The 20,220-nt window shown below is 33.5% G+C and overlaps 1 protein-coding gene and 1 pseudogene across 1 annotated transcript; both read left to right on the top strand.

Moving 5' to 3' along the window:
• The first annotated feature begins 3,211 nt into the window (after positions 1-3,211).
• Positions 3,212-16,161, top strand: LOC124918595 (annotated as a pseudogene).
• A 1,712-nt stretch (positions 16,162-17,873) lies between these two features.
• LOC124918594 (mitogen-activated protein kinase kinase kinase 20-like) lies at positions 17,874-18,731 on the top strand. Its single transcript, XM_047458667.1, has one exon. It carries the CDS (start codon positions 17,874-17,876, stop codon positions 18,729-18,731), a length of 858 nt encoding a protein of 285 aa, XP_047314623.1.
• Positions 18,732-20,220: the final 1,489 nt, after the last annotated feature.

Genomic DNA, 20,220 nt, shown 5'->3' with positions numbered 1-20,220 from the left:
ATAGAATATAATTTTTCCACTATAATCAAAACACATAGTATTAAACAAAACATAATTTGAAGTTATAACATTCAAATATAAACATTACACATAAACATCTATCTTCTACTCCCACTATTTCTTCCTGATCTCCCTTCAAAAAACATTGTCTTTGCTAACTCAATTCTCCATTGTGTCCAATCATCAGATGTCTCTATAGCACTTACATTGTCTCCAATTTGAGGATTCAAATGTTGTAAATGTTCTTCTGTTAGTAATTCTTCCATAGGATCTATTGACATTTCCCTTCTTATATAATTATGTAATAGACAACATGAAATGATTAAACGACATTGTGTCTTAATTGGATAAAACATAGGACTTCTTAGTACAGCCCATCTAAGTTTGAGCAAACCAAATGTTCTTTCAATAACATTTCTTGCAGCAGAATGATTCATGTTGAAAAATTCTTCAAAATTAGAAGGTGATCGTCCAACACTCCAAGATCCTAAATGATACTTATAACCTTTAAACGGTGCTAAAAAACCCTCTCCGTTTGTGTATCCAGCATCTACTAAGTAATAATAACCTGTGTTAATGTAGCTAAGTTAATATTTCTATTAAAATTTTGTAGTAGCATATAGTCATATATACCGTATCTAAATATATATCTTACCTCGAGGAATTTTTAAACCACAATTTCTATTAATTGCATCTCTTAGAACTTTACTATCAGCAGCAGAACCTTCCCAACCAGGTAACACATAGATAAACATCATATCATGAGAGCAAACTCCAAACATATTTGTTGTAATTTGTCTTTTTCGATTTCTATATCTTGCTTTCATATCTTCTCCCACATTTACAGGAATATATGTTCCATCTAAAGCTCCTAAACAATTCTATTTAATGTATACAGAATTATTAAAAACTTTAATGTCATTGTTAAGAATGAAACATTTTTATTTACCTCAAACCATTTCCACCTTTCATTTGTATGAGAATTTTGCAAAGGCTCTGGTTTTTTGAGAAGATCAGCTTGAAGACGTATAAGGATTTTTAATACTTCATGCACATATTTACTAATAGTCCATCCAGAACGAAGGAATGCAAATGAAACATTCCTTATCTTAATGTGATGAGCTAAAATATAGAGAAATATAGCTACTTTTTCTTCTAGAGACACACTTTTAGAGTGAGATAATCCTGACATTTCCATAAGGTTGCATAAACGAAGGAAAGCCCTTCTATCCATTCTTAACAAGTCAATATATGTAGTATCATTGTGTTTTGTTATCCTATTTATTGTGGTTGTTCTAAGTTGTGCAGGATTGATAGATGCATGAATACAATGAAATGTAGATTGATATCTCTCATAGGCAAATATCATAACCATGTTTAGCAAACAACAAAATTCTTGTTCATTTTGTATAGTTTCAAAAACTATACACATTGTATTATTATTGTCATAATCATCTGCTTCATCATTGTCATATTCAGCATCATTAGCATCCATCTATTAGTCAGAATTAAAAAGTAATATTATTAAAACAACGTGATATTAAAGTTATCTATAAAGATTAACATCTATTACACCTAATTGAAGACTGCAATACTAAAGTTATCCTTATAAAGATCACATCTGAAGACTGTAATACTAAAGTTACCCTTATAAAGATCAACATCTATTACACATAAATGAAGACTGTAATACTAAAGTTACCCTTATACAAATCAACATCTATTACACATAGTTGGAGACTGTAAAACAAAATTTATCTATTACACATAGTTAGATAGATACTGTAAAGATCAATTACTCATATAAAGATCATCATCTATTACAAATACCTATTCTATAATACTAACATCTTGTGTTCTTTTATGAATCAACCTTTCTGAAATGATGTATAGGTAAAACTCAACTCAAATCAAATCAAATATATCCAACTTAGTTTTGTGCCCTATTATCTAAAGTAAGTATTGTAAAATTAGGTAAATCTCTAAAATCTGAGCAAATAAAAGAAGATATTATTCAGTATATAAAGAAACACCGTAAAAACATGCTTACTTGATGATATGAGGAATCTTGACCGTAGATAGAAAACTGTTATTCTTCAGATTCGTTCTCAGATTAGGTTTCAAAAGCTTCACTTCGTTCACCACTACTGTATTTGATTAGGTTGAAGATGAAGACTTTGAACCACTACCTCTTCTTGTTCGATCTAGGATTGAATCATCTTAGATTGGAACATTAGGTTAAGGAGAAGAAACTGTTAAGGAGAAGAAACGGATTGAAGAGAGATAAAATGAAGGATGGAAAATGAGAGAGTTTAATGAGAAAGAAAAATTATATCTAAAGGTTAAATGTGGAAAAGTAAAAATTAATAAGTTTTATACCTGCTTATAGCAGTTATTATTTTATACCGCATTTGAGGTATAATTTATACCCATTTTAATTACTGTAGATATATAATTTTATAACCAAACAACTTATTAATTTTACTGTACCTACAATTATCCTATATCTACATGTTATACCTCCAACCAAACGAAGGCTATGTATATTGAGTGTCTGTACACTTCATAATATGTGTTTATCACGATTTTGTATTTTTGTTATTGTTTATATTTTTTTTTATTTTCTTATATTCTCACAAAACTAAATTCATTAAATTATATTTTTTTTATTAATTAAAATCTAATTAATTTAACTTCTCACATTTTCTTATCATAATTTTTTAATAATTTTTTAAATAGAGTATTTTTTCTTATATTTTATTAGGTTTTGTATATTTATTTTATTTTAGTAAGAGTATTCCTATCACTGTTTATAATTAATATGTTGTAATACTTATAAAATTTTCAGGGTAAACAAAATTCCTGAATTCACCTTTGTCCTTTGTCAATACATATGTCTATTTTTTTTCATTTTTTTGTTTATATTTTTTCTACATCCAATTTCTTTATCTCCATGTTAGTGTGTTTTTCTAGGTAATTTAGATATTCTGTCCATGCCAATTTTATACACTAATTAATAGCATATACATTGCTCAATTTTTTAGCATTAATGTGATATATTTAATTAGGAGGAGAGATCATCAAAGTGGCTAATTAACACTTTACACGGAGAAACGTTGAGATATGAGAGAGGAGACACTAAACTAGCAGATACATGTAAACTTTAGCCATTTGTCTTCCTTCATTAAACAAACCAAAAGAATCAGCTACTATAAGTCTAAGCATATACAATAAAACATCATAAATTATAGACGTGGAAGTTGTTCAGACTCATTTGATAATGGCAGGGAAATGGAAAGGACCGGCGATCGGAATTGATCTGGGTACAACATATTCATGTGTTGGAGTATGGCAACACGACCGTGATGTAATCATAGTCAATGATCAGGGCAACAGAACCACTCCTTCCTGTGTTGCATTGCATTCACTGATAAAGAGCGGTTCATCAGGTTTCTACCAACTCTATCAACACTGTTTTTGGTAAGTTTCTCCTCATCATCTTCTATTATTCTTCTACTTTTAGAATTTCATTACTGCATATATTTAATTTCTAAATCATATTAATTTTATGGCTCAGATGCAAAGAGATTGATTGGTAGGAAGTTTACTGATCCGTTGGTGCAAAGTGACACCAAGTACTGGCCATTTAAGGTGATTTCTGGGCCAAAAGACAAGCCAGTAATCGTTGTTAGCTACAAAGGCGAGGAAAAGCAGTTCTATGCAGAGGAAATATCTTCCATGGTTCTAATCAAGATGAAGGAGGTTGCCGAGACCTTTTTGGGATCACCCGTGAAAAATGCTGTCATTACAGTTCCGGCTTACTTCAATGACTCCCAAAGACAAGCCACCAAAGATGCGGGTGCAATTTCTGGTCTGAACGTGATGCGTATCATCATTGAGCCAACTGCTGCTGCCATTGCCTATGGTCTGGACAAGAGAGCAAGCAACGTGGGAGGAAGAACGTCCTCATTTTCGATCTTGGTGGAGGAACATTTGACGTCTCTGTCTTGACCATTACTGGGTCTGTCTTTAAAGTGAAGGCAACGGCTGGGGATACTCATTTGGGAGGAGAGGACTTTGACAACAGAATGATGAATCATTTTGTGCAGGAATTCAAACGCAAGAAATACAAAGACATAAGTGGAAACCCTCGTGCTCTAAGTAGGTTGAGGATGGCATGCGAAAAGACGAAGAGGACTCTTTCATATACTACCCAGACTATTATTGAGAATTATTCTCTCTTGAATGGTGTTGACTTATTTTTCAAATTATCCCGAGCTAGGTTTGAGGAGTTGAACATGGATTTGTTCACTACCTGTATTGAAACTGTTGAGAAATGTTTGAATGATGCGGAGATGGACAAGAGTTGTGTTCATGATGTTGTCCTGGTTGATGGGTCTACTAGAATCCCCAAAGTACAACAACTTCTTAAGATTTTTTTTTAACGGCAAGGAACTCTGCCAAAATATCAACCCTGATGAGGCTGTTGCTTTAGGGGCTGCAGTTCAAGCTGCCATTTTGTGTGGCGAGGGAAACAAGAAAGTTCAAGATATGGTACTTTTGGATGTGACTCCCCTCTCTCTTGGAACTGAGACAATGGGAGGTATAATGTCGGTCATGATTCCTAGGAACACTACAATTCCCACAAAAGTGGAGAAGGTTTATTATACATGCTATGACAATCAATCGAGAAGGCAATCACACTGTCTGCTTCGATATTGATGCAAACGGTAGATAAATAAATAAATAAAATTTAATTGGTTGTATTATTAGTTTCAATAAATTGATATATATATATTTTATTATTGGTTATAATAAAATATTGTTGCATAAGTAATTGATATTTAATTATTATTTTTTTTTCATATTTTATATATAATAACTTTGATTTTTTCAACAAAAATTAACTCAGTTATCAAAAATAAATTTATGTCAAAATACATAAAATTGGGTAATGTATTTCTTTTTATTATATTAATGATTGAATAAATTTTTGCTACAAAGTTGCACAATTTTAAAAATAAATAATAAAAAAATAACAACAAACATTATAACATATAAATTTTAAAAATAGAATAATATGTTACACAATAATTTTTATATGGCATAATTTTACATAACACAAACAAATAACAAAAATTATAGCAACAACATTATTATTTTATTATTTTTAATGTCGTATTAAATGTTACAATACAATTTGTTATTATTTAAATAAAATTATTTTAACAAAATAAATAAATAATAAATAATAGCAATTAAAGTTTCAACATTTAAAATAAAGTGTTGCATAATAAGTTGTATATTAATTTGTTATAACTAACTTTGCAATTGTATATCTAAAATGTATCGAAGTTATATAAAAAAATAAATAAAATAAAAAATTGCTTACACTTTTTACAAATAAAGTATTACTCATTTTATAGCAATATAATTGGTTGAAAGATATGTTGTACAATACCAATATTTTTAGTATCTAATTTATTTACAATATATTGTGCAACTTAGTCTTATTAATTACAAAATATTAGACGTAATTAATGTTAAAATTTTTAATATATTTATTTTATTATTGTTATTTTAGATGTAAACCACAACATTTTATTTTTGTTACAAACTTAACGATGCTATATATATTAATCATTTTTTAAATATTCTTTGGAATGATGCATGATGACATAAAATAGGAATGAATGATTTGATTCGAATTTTTCACAAAAATTGTACATGAAGTTAAATAAACTATTTTTTTCCGCTTTCAAGTTTGTGTGCTATTGATTAATAATAAAATATCAACACTTTCATTTTCATTTGTTTATCCAAAGAAAATGTGAAGTTTTAAGTATTTTTGGGCTTTAGTTCATTTTTGAATGTTAAGTGTTTATGAGATAAGTTTGATAAAATGTGATTACCATTATTTGGAATAGATAATTTTTCTTTTATCATTGCTAATTTCTTGAATGCACAACCTGTTTCAATTTTTTTTAAATGCATTGATTTTTTTTGGTGTTTGCTTTTTCAAAACTGAAAATGTCCTCACTCCTCAGCAAATAAAATATAAGAGTAGGAAGACCCTCATTTAAAAATTAGATTCTATAAAAGTTTGTATTTTGTCCTCCACTTTGCATGACTTTGTAAGAAATTTCATAGCAATAAAAAAATGAGGGTGGGTCGCTGCTTTGTAAAACTTTTGTGGATGATTTGAATTGAAAACGATGAGATGAATAAATTGATGAGTTTGACTATGTTGATATCACTCATTCGAGTTTGCAAAGGCTTTTATAAAGTTATGATTCATTTTTATTATTTGATTTATGTAAGTAAAATAAAATTGTGTTATTTGTATTATCTAGGCTTTTGAGAAAAGACTTAGTTTGGGTAGACCAAAGTCGTCATAAATGGTTTGATACAATTATGCAAAATTTTATAAATGATTTTATATAGGTTGTATTGCAAAATTTGAAACTATTTTTTTTTGGAAATTTAATTTTAGGGATTAAACAAATATAAGTAGTCAATTTCACATTGAAGATACTTAGTTTCAAAAAAAGTGATCATGTTACATATATTTATCCTCATTTGCTTCCAATTTTGTTTGGATAATCAAAATGTTAATCAAACTTGATAGCAAAAAATAGCAATTTGGGAATCTTTAATTGAATTTTTAAATAAGATGACATTATTATAGTAGAGATGAGTATGGACTCATTTTATTCCCTTAGAAAATATTTTGACCTAAATTCGTTAATGATAATATAAAGCGATTTAATTAGGTGGACGTCAAGAACGACACCAAGATAGACATTTAAGAAATGTTAATGATAAGATGATTCATATACAACGTGCACCTATGTAAGAATCATTACTTAAGACTTAAAAAATCAAACTTGCAAAGGATGTCTATCTCAATATATATGTATATTTTTTTTTTTTCATTTTTTGTTTGAAGTTAGGAAGCTAAAGGCATTAGAACTTTATATTTCCTATATCCAATTCCCTTATCTGCATGTTATTGTGTTTTTCTAGGTAATTTAGATATTTTGTCCATGCCAATTTTATACACTAATTAATAGCATATACATTTGTTCAATTTTTTAGCATTAATGTGATATATTTAATTAGGAGGAACGTTGAGAGATGAAAGAGGCTGTTTAACTTATTGAGGAGATATGATGTTACCTAGTAACCAAAGAGACACTAAACTAGCAGATACGTGTAAACTCTAGCCATTTCTCTTCCTTCGTTAAACAAACCATAAGAATCAGCTATTATAAGTCTAAGCATATACAATAAATAAAAACATCATAAATTGTAGACGTGGAAGTTGTTGAGACTCCTTTGATAATGGCAGGGATATGGAAAGGACCGGCGATCGGAATCGATCTTGGTACAACTTACTCATGTGTTGGAGTATGGCAGCACGACCGTGTTGTAATCATAGTCAATGATCAAGGAAACAGAACCACTCCAAGTCTCCATCATGTGTTGCATTCACTGATACAGACAGGGGCGGAGCCACGCATGGGCTAGGGTGGGCTTCAGCCTCACCTAAATTAAAATCTTAAAATAAAATATTTTATATATATATTTCACATGTGACTTTTAGCCCAGTTGGCTATGTAACTAAACTTTGTAAATAAGGTCAGGTGATCAAACCCTAACAAATCTCCTAAAATTGATGTTGATTTAAGTTCTCTTAAACATGATCCAGTCCTTTTAATTAAAGGAATAAAATTAGACGAGCTTATATCAAAATGGGGTCATATCAACCTATTAAAGATGAGTACCCGCCGACCAAATTTGGAAATCAAAATCGACGGTTCCAAAGTCATTGGTTTAAGAAATTTACTTGGTTAGAATACTCTCCTTTGAAAGATGCTGCTTTTTGTTTCCCATGTTTCTTGTTTGAACATAAGCAACCCCAAAAACCTATATTTACAATAGATGGATTCAAATATTGAAAGCGGGTTAATGATGAGGATAGATGCTCTTTTGTTATGCATATATGATTTAATATTTCACCACATAATATGGCAGTTGAATATCTTGATAATCTAATGAATATCCTTGTCATATTGACAAAGTACTGAATGCATAGTTTTCAGATAAAAAACAAAATAACAGATTACGGCTTACAACAACTATTGAAAGCACTCGGTGACTTACTTTGCAAGCGTGTTGTCACGGGCTCAGTGTTTTCACTGACGATCTGTGCGGCACTAGTTACGATCTTCGCAAGAACAAGTAACTAGTCAGCCTTACTCGACGCAACACTCGGCGTTTAACAGAATTGACACAAAAATTCTAGAGAGAGAGTAACTTTTACAAAGAATAGTATTATATTACTCGAATACTTGGTGATTTACAATGTATAATACTTCACAGGTATTTATAGGACTAATTCTAGCTGTTACATTGATTGTGCACTAATTTAGGGATTCCTTATAATTATCAATCAAGGACATTCCTTATTAAGGACATTCCTTTTATATGTCAATTAGTGATGCACTAATCAAGGAATTCCTTCTAACTCTCAATTAGGTGCGCTAATCAAGGACCTTCCTTCCAGCTTCCTTCCAGTCTAGAATCTTCCTTGGGTTGGGCTTAAGAGGGCTCAAGCCTCCTCCTCTTCTTGGGCCAGGAGGATTGGGTCGTGACATTCTCCTTAAGCCTCCTCTTCTTGGGCCAGGAAGATTGGGCTGTGACATTCTCCCCCACTCAATCTGGCGACGTCCTCGTCGCTTCCTCCTTGTAGGCCTGGATGATGTCTCCACATGAGATAAAAGTTTTGAGCGACGTGTTGGCTTTCTAACCCGTTTCTTCTCTAAGAAAGGGCATTCGTATTGCCTCACAAGCCCCTTATGAATTTTGGAAAATTGTCTCTCTTGATGGAGGAGAAGTTTTACTATCACTTGGTTTCCTTCGAACTCCAAGTGTCTTCTCTTCTTTTCCTCCCATTTCTTCATTCTTTTGGCGTTTTTGGCTATTTCGCACTTCTCTTTCTTGAATGGAAACTCCTCTGGTTGCCTCTTCAATTCCTCCAATTTGGGAGGTTTAATGCGATAAAGAACCGTCGCCGATGGTTTAGTACATTTGACTAACTCTTCTCTATTCACCACCTCTCTCTTATGGTGGAGTTTCTCTGATACTTCAGCGGACATTACATCGTGACCTTTCTCTAGGACAATTGTAACTTCTGGATGTATCTTCTCTTTAGACGCAGTGTTCTCATCTTCTTTCACAATGACAAAAGATGATGGGTAGGTGTCCTCCGCACCTTTTGAGAGTTGCATGGCAGATAGGTGCATAGTTTCTCTCCTGCCCTCTCTTGTTAGAGGTATTGTGCGAGTATTACATTGCTCTAGAATGTACATCATATTGGCAGAAGGGAGTAGGATGGCATTTACCTTGTCTAGGAACTCTATGCCGAGAACCATTTTGTAGTCATCCATGTCGATAATGGAGAAATCCAGAAGGCCGGTCCACTCCCCCAAGTTGATCTTTACATTACGAGCAACTCCATAAGTCGCACTTGGTGCCGAGTTGACTGCTTTAAGCCACCCTTTCTCTTTAGTGTACTTAATCCCCAGTCTTCTCGCCTCCTTCACCTCTAGGAAGTTGTTGTTGGCTCCCGTATCCAACAAAGCTTTAACCATGTGGTTTCTTACTTTAGTTTCCACAAATAGTCGTCCTTTCTTCGCGGACTTTGGCTCATCAAACTTTGCTGTAACAGCACTAATTAGATTTAACGACCCCAGTCGAGCTTCATCGTGGAGGCGTTCTTGCTCCTCCATCAATGCTGATAGTTTGTTCTTCATAGGGCACTCTCTTGCCCTGTGTGGCCCTTCACAAAAGAAACACTGTATCCGGGGTTTCTCTCCACATTTCTCATCCCGATCTTCTCTACCATTGGGTTTGGTAGACTTAATTGGGTCTTCGTTGTTGTAGATATGGTTTCCACCATTTTCCCCCTTGTCGTTCCTCTCATAGGTCGACTTTGATTTCTCTTGCCTTCTCATTTCGACGAGTGATTCAGCCACGGCAATAGCGGAGCTTAGATCTTGGACACCACGTCGTTCCAACTCCAACTTTGCCCACATTTGTAGACCATCAGTGAAGGCGAACAAGGCTTCATCGTCTGAGTAGTTAGGGATCTCAAGGAGAGTAGCGATGAACTCCTTGACATACTCCTTGATACTCCCTCTTTGTGAGAGCCGCCGCAACTTGGCCCTTACTTCTCGAATAGCGTTTTCAGGATACAACTGTCTCTTGAGTTCCTCCTTGAATTCACCCCAGGTATTGATAGAACACGTACCTTTTTCAATGTCGCTACTCCTTCGCCTCCACCATAGCATTGCGGTGTCTTCCAGGTATGTCGTGGCAATATCTATCTTTCTTGCCTCTTCTACTAGGCCGAGTGCTTTGAAATACTGATCCAGACTCCATAGGAAGTTGTCGATCTCTTTCGCATTCCTCTCGCCTAAATACGCTTTAGGCCTTGGAATGTCTATCCTTATCGGATTGGGGACTCCTACAGGCGCGTCCGCACTCTTGCGCAACCGCCTTCTTGAGTAACGCTACATCCTCTTCGGTAGTTTGTAACTTAGAAATCATTACCTCGAGTTTCTCAGTCAAGGTCCTGATTTCACCAAGGAGGGTCTGCTCCACGATCTGAGCTTGCTCTTGACACTTGGACAAACCTTCATTCAGGGCACCTTGCATTCCTCCTCGGAGTTCGTCTCTCTCCTTCTCAAGCTCGGCAATGCGTTCCTCTAGGTCCCCGTCATTATCTTGTCCGTACGCCACAGTGAGTTCTACCTTCTCCAACCTGGCGATAATGTCAACGATAGCATCTCTAGATCTTTCTCTTTCTTTGGTGGCTTTGGTTCCTCCCGCCTGAACTTTGCGAGAGTTCCTACCATCTTCTCCGGTCCCGTGGGGAAGATTCTCTACTTCGTCCACGACCTTTGAAGTTTCTTCCAATCTCCTCGTCATTTCAGCTCTGATACCAATTGTCACGGGCTCAGTCTTTTCACTGACGATCCGTGCGGCACTAGTTACGATCTTCGCAAGAACAAGTAACTAGTCAGCCTTACTCGACGCAACACTCGGCGTTTAACAGAATTGACACAAGAATTCTAGAGAGAGAGTAACTTTTACAAAGAATAGTATTATATTACTCGAATACTTGGTGATTTACAATGTAATACTTCACAGGTATTTATAGGACTAATTCTAACTGTTACATTGATTGTGCACTAATTTAGGGATTCCTTATAATTATCAATCAAGGACATTCCTTATTAAGGACATTCCTTTTATATGTCAATTAGTGATGCACTAATCAAGGAATTCCTTCTAACTCTCAATTAGGTGCGCTAATCAAGGACCTTCCTTCCATCTTCCTTCCAGTCTAGAATCTTCCTTGGGTTGGGCTTAAGAGGGCTCAAGCCTCCTCCTCTTCTTAGGCCAGGAGGATTGAGTCGTGACATTCTCCTTAAGCCTCCTCTTCTTGGGCCAGGAAGATTGAGCTGTGACAGTGTGCATTGAGAGGGCATGACGAGTCTCCATCTTCTAATAATCGTGAAAATTTTATTGAAAAAAAAGCGGAGCATAGAAAGTTACATCTAAAATGCAAGTTGGAGTCAGCCCCAGGTAATTTTTTATCTTGGCTCCGCCCCTGGATACAGAACGGTTCATCGGTGACGGAGCTAAGAATCAGATTGCTACCAAGTAAAGAGATTGTTATGGTTCAGATGTAAAGAGATTGATTGGTAGGAAGTTTAGTGATCCGTTGGTACAAAGTGACACCAAGTACTGGCCATTTAAGGTGATTTCTGGGCCAGAAGACAAACCAGTGATCGTTGTCAGTTACAAAGGCGAGGAGAAGCAGTTCTACGCGGAGGAAATATCTTCCATGGTGTTAATCAAGATGAAGGAGGTTGCCGAGGCCTTTTTGGGATCACCCGTGAAAAATGCTGTCATTACAGTCCCGGCTTACTTCAACGACTCCCAAAGACAAGCCACCAAAGATGCTGGTGCAATTTCTGGTCTGAACGTGATGCGCATCATCATTGAGCCTACTGCTGCTGCCATTGCCTATGGTCTAAACAATAGAGCATACATCGTGGGAGAGAAGAACGTCCTCATTTTCGATCTCGGTGGAGGAACATTTGACGTCTCTGTCTTGACAATTACTGGGTCAGTCTTTAAAGTGAAGGCCACCGCTGGTGATGCCCATTTGGGAGGAGAGGAATTTGACAATAGATTGATGAATCATTTTGTGCAGGAATTCAAACGTAAGGAAAACAAAGACATAAGTGGAAACCCCCGTGCTTTAAGTAGACTGAGAATATCTTGCGAGAAGGCGAAAAGAACTCTTTCATATAGTACCCAAACCACCATAGAGATTGATTCTCTCTTGGATGGGGTTGACTTCTATTTCAAATTATCCCGAGCTAAGTTTGAGGAGGTGAACATGGATCTATTCAGTACGTGTATGGAAACTATTGAGAAATGCTTGAATGATGCAGAGATGGACAAGAGTTGCGTTCATGATGTTGTCCTGGTTGGTGGGTCTACTAGAATCCCCAAAGTACAACAATTTCTTCAGAATTTTTTTAATGGTAAAGAACTCTGCCAAAATATCAACCCTGATGAGGCTGTTGCTTTAGGGGCTGCAGTTCAAGCCGCCATTTTGTGTGGGGACGGAAACAAGAAAGTTCAAGATATGGTACTTTTGGATGTGACTCCCCCCTCTCTTGGAATTCATAATAAAAGAGGTATAATGTCGGTCATAAATCCTAGGAACACTATGATTCCCACAAAAGTGGAGAAGGTTTATGTTACATGCTATGACAACCAATCAAGTGTTTCGATTAGAGTTTACGAGGGCGAGAGATCAATGACAAAAGACAATAACTTTCTTGGAAAATTTAGATTGTCCGGATTTCCTCCTGTTCCAAGGAGAGAAGGTAAACACACTGTCTGTTTCTATATTAAATGTTTCAGCAAAGGTAAATATAACTGGTGGTGAGAAGAATGAGATGACAATAACAAATGAGAAAGGAAGGTTAACAAAGGAGGAGATAGGCAAGTTGGTGCAAGCGGCGGAGAAGTATAGAGCCGAGGATGAGGAGCTCAAGAAAGGAGCAAAGGCCAGGAATGAAGTGGAGTACTATGTTTACAAAATGAGGAACAAAGTGAAGAAAATGAGGTCTAAGCTGGCATATGGTGACAAGAAGAAGATAGATGACACATTAGAGGAGGCATATATGTGGTTAGACGACCATAAAAAGACAACCAAGGTGGATGTGTTCGAGGAAAAATTGAAAGAGTTGGAAAGTGTGTTCAACAACATCATTTCTAAGGCTGGTAATTCTGGTTTTAGGGGAACTCTAATTGATCGGTTGAGATCCTCTGTTACCGACTCCCCTTTGCGTTCTCTCGTAGGAAGGGACTCCCTCTTGTGTCCTTTCACAGGAATAGGTAAAAATATAATATTTTTTATAATCTTATTATTTTTTATAATCATTACTCTTTCATCGTGAAATGGCATGTTATTCTTCCTTTCCTTGTGAAAGGGCACAAGGATCACAACTGATGATTAAGGAAGTTGATTGATTTTTTTATATATATATATGCAGAGTATTGTTGGTGTTTGTTTAATTCTCAATTTACTAGTATTGATAGCCAATATATGAACTCCTTCTCAAATTTATCTATATATTTCGTTAAAGCTGCAATTTTCTCATTAGGATGCAAGTTGGACATCATGTCTTATAAGGTCATAGTGAACTACAATAGTCAAGTCTGACTTCAAAGTTAAGATTGATTCACCAATTCTAATTTGGTGCAGCATTAAATTATATACATTTAGAGAATCCTACATACATTTTGTAGTGAACAAAGCAACTCTAGCTGACCAGGCTCGGCCCGGAGGGGTAGGCAGCCTAGGCAACGGCCTAGGGCCTAGGACCAAAAAGGGGCCCATTTTTTTTACATATGCTAGGTATTAGTAAGGATTTTTAATTTCTTATTCTTTAATTTTTTTTATTATGTTAAATTTTTTGACCCAAGCCTCTATAGCCCGAATAGAGAAACAAACTAACACTATCAGAACAAAAAATTGAAAACCCTACTGTCTCTCTCTCTCAGTGTCTGTATCCTACATCGACACCGAAACTCACAACGAAACCGACAACAAAATAATTTCGACGGTGGATCTGTTTCGCTGGGTTGAGCCTTGAAATAAGGTTTAACCATTAAAAGTGAAAATTCAACATCAGGGTTTGATTGTTATTTATTTTTATGCTTTGTTTTGAGATTGTGTATTTGTGTGGTTAAACCGTAAAGATTTTGAAAATAGTTTACTTGTTTGATGGCGCCGAAAAAATATTTATCTGGATATGAAAAACGAAAAAGGAATGAATTAGAAGAACAATTTGTTAAATCTCAAAGTGGTGCGCTTGACAAGTTTGTTAAAAGAACAAAAACTTCTGAAAATTTAGACTCCACTGAAGCGATAAATGCTGAAGAAATTAATATAGTTAATGTAGATGAGAATGTGGAGAAAATAAATATCATTCCCGAAAACGATAGTCAAACGAACAACCATTCTATCTCTCTCGTGGATAAACCCTAGTAGATATATATATGATCCTATAAATTGGGATAATCTTGATAATAAAACAAGAGATTTATTTGTTGAAAAATGTCCTAGACGGGAATTAAATCTTGAGTTTCCTTATGATCATATTTCTAGGCGCTTTTCTTATTTTCACTATTCTCAAAAGTTAAGTAATGGTCAAGAAGTTTCCCTAGTAGATTGAATGAGTTTAATGACTTATTTGGGTTCCTTATGAATTCTGAAAAGTTGAAAGCATTGAATGAAAGCAAATTGAAAGAAAAGTGTAGCACATTTTGTAATGTATTTTCTCATGAAGGTACGTGTGATGTTAATTTGAGTGATTTGTTTTCTGAACTAAAAATACTACAAGTTGCTTTACCTAGTTTGGATATGTCAGCTGATGAAATTCTTGATTTTGTAATGTCAATAGATTGTTATCCTAATGTCTCTATTGTATATCGAATTTTACTAACATTGCCTGTTACGGTAGTTTCTGCTGAAAGAAGTTTTTCTAAGTTAAAATTATTGAAAAATTATCTAAGATCTTCGATGTCTCAAGATAGATTGAATGGACTTGCTATTTTATGTATTGAAATTTTTTTTTTGGAATATATTGATTACGATACAATTATCAATGATTTTGCATCTAAAAATGCAAGAAGAGGTCACTTTCGTTGACAATTTATGTTGCATATTTGTAGATATTGGAAGGTTATTGAAGATCAACGATGAAACACAAGTGATGTTTATGCGTAGGGCCCCAATTTCGTGCTTTCGCCTAAAGCCTAAAAAATCTCAGGAACGGCACTATAGCTGACAATAGTTGAAATATCACAAAATACCAATAAAAAAGTAATTTCCTTTCAAAATTTCCCATTTTCAAATAAAATAGAACAAATGAAATATAAAGTCTTTTATTATTTTAGTCCTAAAACATTTTAAGGAGGGTGTGGGTTGGTATACTGAAAATTTTTATCCATACCATATATTGTATTGAACTTTTGGTATATGAAAATCATGCCTATATCGTAACAATATTTCAGTTTACCGAAATATCGGTATATTAAAATCACTGAAATCTTGGTATGATACAAATAGTATACCGATCAAACAGAATATATATTTATCCATCAACACTGTTTATGGTAAATTTATCCTCAATAAGTTCAATCATTCTTCTGTTTTAAATATAATATTCAAATCATATTAAATTTTATATTTCGGATGTAAAGAGATTGACTGGTAAAAAGTTTACTGATCCGTTGGTGCAAAGTGGCACCAAGTACTGGCTTTTCAAGGTGATTTCTTTGAGGAAATATCTTCCATAGTTTTAATCAAGATGAAGGAGATTGCCTAAGCCTTTTTGGGATTATTGGTGTAAAATGTTGTCATGATTACAATCCCAGCTTACTTCATCGACTCCCAAAGACGTCGGCGTAATTTCTGGTATGAAAGTGATGTGTATCATCATTGTGACAACTGCTTTTGTAACTGCTTATGGTCTAGACAATAGAGAAAATTTTCATTTTTAACCTTGGTGGAGGAACATTTGATGTCTATTTCTTGACCATTAATTAGTCTGTCATTAAAATGGTGAATCATTTCAAGCTGCCACTTTGTGTGGTGATGGAAATCACAAAATGCAAGATCTCGTACTCCTCAACAACACTTTATTCTCTTTCGAAATTGAGATAAATGGTGGCATAATGTTAGTCTTCGTTCCCAAGAATATTAAAATGTTGGAAAATATTACTACAAATTACCATTAATCACATCATTAATATTTGTATTCGAAATAACAAGAAATAGACTATCTTTAAAACACTAAATGACCTATTAATGCTGAGAAGTATTGTCCTTGAGAATGATTTCACCTACTCTAGTAAATTACTTGTTATAGTAAGATTTTTATAGATCTCTAAAACTAGTTACAAAACTATAACTCGAACAAGGGTCATAAAAGCTCTCGTCTACAGGGGCGGAGCCAAGTACAAGTCGGCCCGGGTTGTAGCCCGGGTAGCCCTAGATATTATGTATGCATTTATCAATAACGACGGTAATTTACCGTCGTTATTGATTGTTTCCCGTCGTTATTGATTGATTGTTTTATATTATTATAGAATTAGCCCGGGTAAGTTTCAAATCTTGGCTCCGCCCTGCTCGTCTATATCATCTTCTTTGATCCCATTCTATATAAATAAATACAGACGCCCCTTCTTGTAATTCTTCATAATTCTCATAAACAAATTATAATAAAATTCAATTCATCCATTCATCTCGTTGATCATGGATTCGATGTTCAGTTTCAAGAATTCCATTCCTTCTTTATGGAACAACCATGTTTCCAACGACCGGACGGAGGCTAACACGAACGGGAAACCCTCGCCGCTGCCGCTGCCTCCGCCTCCAAAAAGAAGATGGTTATTGCCAGATTTACGCCGGAGCTTGATGGGTTAAATTGCTTTGAGACACTAATTGTGTCTTTCTAATAACAAGATTAAACGTTTATAAATTTTTTCAATTTCATTCCCTAAGAATTCTTCATCCATTTATATCATTAATTCATTATACTAAATCAAATTTTTGGGAGAAAAGAAAGAATTTTATTTCGCATAATTAAATACTTTCTTAATTCCCTGTCTTGGGTGTGTTTTTGTTTGTTAGTGTTGAATCACATCGTATTAATAGATTTAATATTTAAAATTAATAAAAAATAATTTACATATTTTATTATTCGATATTAATATATACAAATTTAGAATATGTGATTTAAATTTTATTTAAGAAAAAAATATCTATTAATATATTAGAATCTCAAATACGATTGTGTGATTTATTATATACAAATTTAAATATTTAAGAAAAAAATCTTAAAATAATAAATTTATATACAATATAAAAATATAAGATCTTATATATAAGAACGGTTAAACCAATAAATATATTTTAATAGATAATAATAATAATAATAATAATAATAATAATAATAATAATAATAATAATAATAAAAGAATTTAAATTATAGATATTCAAAACAAATTAAAAAATAAAGTAATTTTTTTTAAGAAAAGAGAGACTTGGTGGTCAATCTAATTAAAATTAGGAATATTTTTTTAAACATTAGAATCTATCTAATATCTAATACACCAAGTGATAGTTATAAATAATTCCATTCTCTATTAATATGGAATTCCATTCTTTATTATTTTCTCTCTATACAAAATATCGATTCATAATTGCGAAGATGAATGGTAGCACAATTGCGAAGATGAATGGTAGCACAATTGCGAAGATGAATGGTAGCGATCAATGGTGGAAAAGGGGAAGAGTTCTTGGTATGGGAGGTTATGGAGCTGTCTATGAAGCTCGTCCGTTGCCCGACGACCCTATCTCTTTTAATCTTCCACCACTTATGGCCGCTAAATCATTCTTCAGTAAGGATTCTCTCGACCGAGAGAAACATGTTTTGTCGATATTCAAAGATGATCATCCAAACATCATTGGTTATTATGGTTGCTCCGATTACAACATATTTTTGGAATACGCCTCCGGCGGCGACTTATATGCAAAAATAAAGAAGACCTGGGGAGGATTATCGGAGAAGGAGGTGATCGAATATGTTAAAGGAATTCTGTTGGGTTTGAAGTACATTCATAAATTGGGTCTGGTTCATTGCGATATTAAGCCGGAGAATATATTATTGACGGGCGATGGAGTTCCAAAGATAGCAGATTTTGGATTGGTCAGGAGAGCTGGAGTGATTCGCGAAATTGATGCAAGGCGAGGGACGCCAGAGTATATGGCTCCAGAAGTGATAACACACGGAGTATACAACTGGTGGTGTGATATTTGGGCATTGGGCTGCACTGTATTGAAGATGTTTACCGGACAGAATGTATGGGGAGGATTTCCGTCTAATAAAGATATAAAAAATTTCATTGCAAAACACGACGTCGTTCCAGTAATTCCTAATAGTTTGTCTTTTGAGGCCATAGATTTCTTGCAAAGATGTCTTGCGAGGGATTTTAGAAGTCGATGGAACGCTGAATCATTGCTCCAACATCCATTCGTATTGAGAAAGTCCAAAGAACTCAACTTGTAATTTGAATTTTAACTGAATTACTATAATTGACCAATTCTAACTATTGTGTAATTATATAATATAAGTTTTTTACAATTTAAAATTTATTGTGTTTCCATCGTTTTTGTTATATGAATGTTGTTCTTCCTTCTATGAAAAGAGAGATCTGAAGTTAGTGGAAAGACATCATTTCATTAAACTAATTTTATAATAAAATATTTTAAAATTTTCTAAAAACTCTTTCATTAATATAGCAATGATATTTCTTGAATATAATATAAATTTATAGCTATTTTAATATTTCTCAAATAAACTATCCGCCCTAATTTTACTCTAGTTGGTAATTAAAATAACATAATTACTAAACGTCATATTTTTTTTATCTGGCCGCTTATCTGATGCGAGTTTCATGGGCCGGTCCAGTTTGGTCTATGCTTAGACAAGAACCGGTCCGGTCTAGATTGCAGTTTGCTCTTTTTCTTTGCTCCTTCATCGGCTATTTTGGTGGTTCGAGACAGACACCACATTGATGGACTTCATATATATAATTAATTTTATTAGAATTATATATATATATATATATAATTAATTTTATTAAAAAAGATTAATTTAAAATCTATTTTACATTTCTCCTAATAATTAGTTAAGGTTGTTAAATTTAAATTTTCCTATTAATTAAACTTTTATTTTCTATTAGTTAAGTTTTCTAAATACTTTTTTATTAGTTTCAAATTCATTTTATATTATTGGGTTAGTTAGTTAAGAGATTATGAACTTTAAATCTTATTTTATTAATATTAATTACCAAGTTATTTTTTAATAATTAGCTTTTTAAATAATTTTTATTAGCTTAAAATTTATTTATTATTCTTTTATTAGTTGAATAAGAGGTTATTAAATTAAAATTTTATTTTCTTTCCTATGACTTACGCATATTATTTTATATTAATTAGTTATTTATTTTTTTAATTCTTTTATTAATTCGTTAATATGTTATAAATTTAAATTATATTTTATTCAAGGAATGTTTTTTTCCTATTAATTAGCTTTTTAATTATTTGTTTATTAGTTAAAATTTTTGTTATCCATTATATGTTTGTTTGTTAATTAGTTTTTTCAAATATTTTTATTAGTTGGATTTTTTATTACTATTATAAATAATTATAAATATTATGTTAAATTTAACTTTGATTTTTTCACCAATCTTTGTTTATATTTAGGAATTAGTTGTAAAAGTGGTTACAATAAAAAAAAAAAAGGTTGTTAGTTATCTAGTTGATGTTGAGCCAACAGAGGAAGCTGAACAAGATGATGATAGTTATCTAGAGCCATCCGATGATCAGCATATTAGAAGATCTAGTAGGCAACAACGACCTTCTAATAGGTATCCTCCCAATGAGTATGCGATGTTGACTGACGGGGGAGAACTAGAATCCTATCAAGAAGTATTGTCTCATGAAAACAAGAACAAGTGATCGGTGGCAATGCAAGAAGAGATAAATTCTTTGCA

This window comes from Impatiens glandulifera, unplaced genomic scaffold (genome assembly GCF_907164915.1).
Source record: "Impatiens glandulifera unplaced genomic scaffold, dImpGla2.1, whole genome shotgun sequence".
Lineage (NCBI taxonomy): Eukaryota > Viridiplantae > Streptophyta > Magnoliopsida > Ericales > Balsaminaceae > Impatiens > Impatiens glandulifera.
This window is presented reverse-complemented; position numbering and strand designations above follow the sequence as displayed.

Excerpts from the sequence above, each read along its gene's own strand:
- LOC124918594 (XM_047458667.1), top strand. The coding sequence starts at position 17,874 with ATGAATGGTAGCACAATTGCGAAGATGAATGGTAGCACAATTGCGAAG.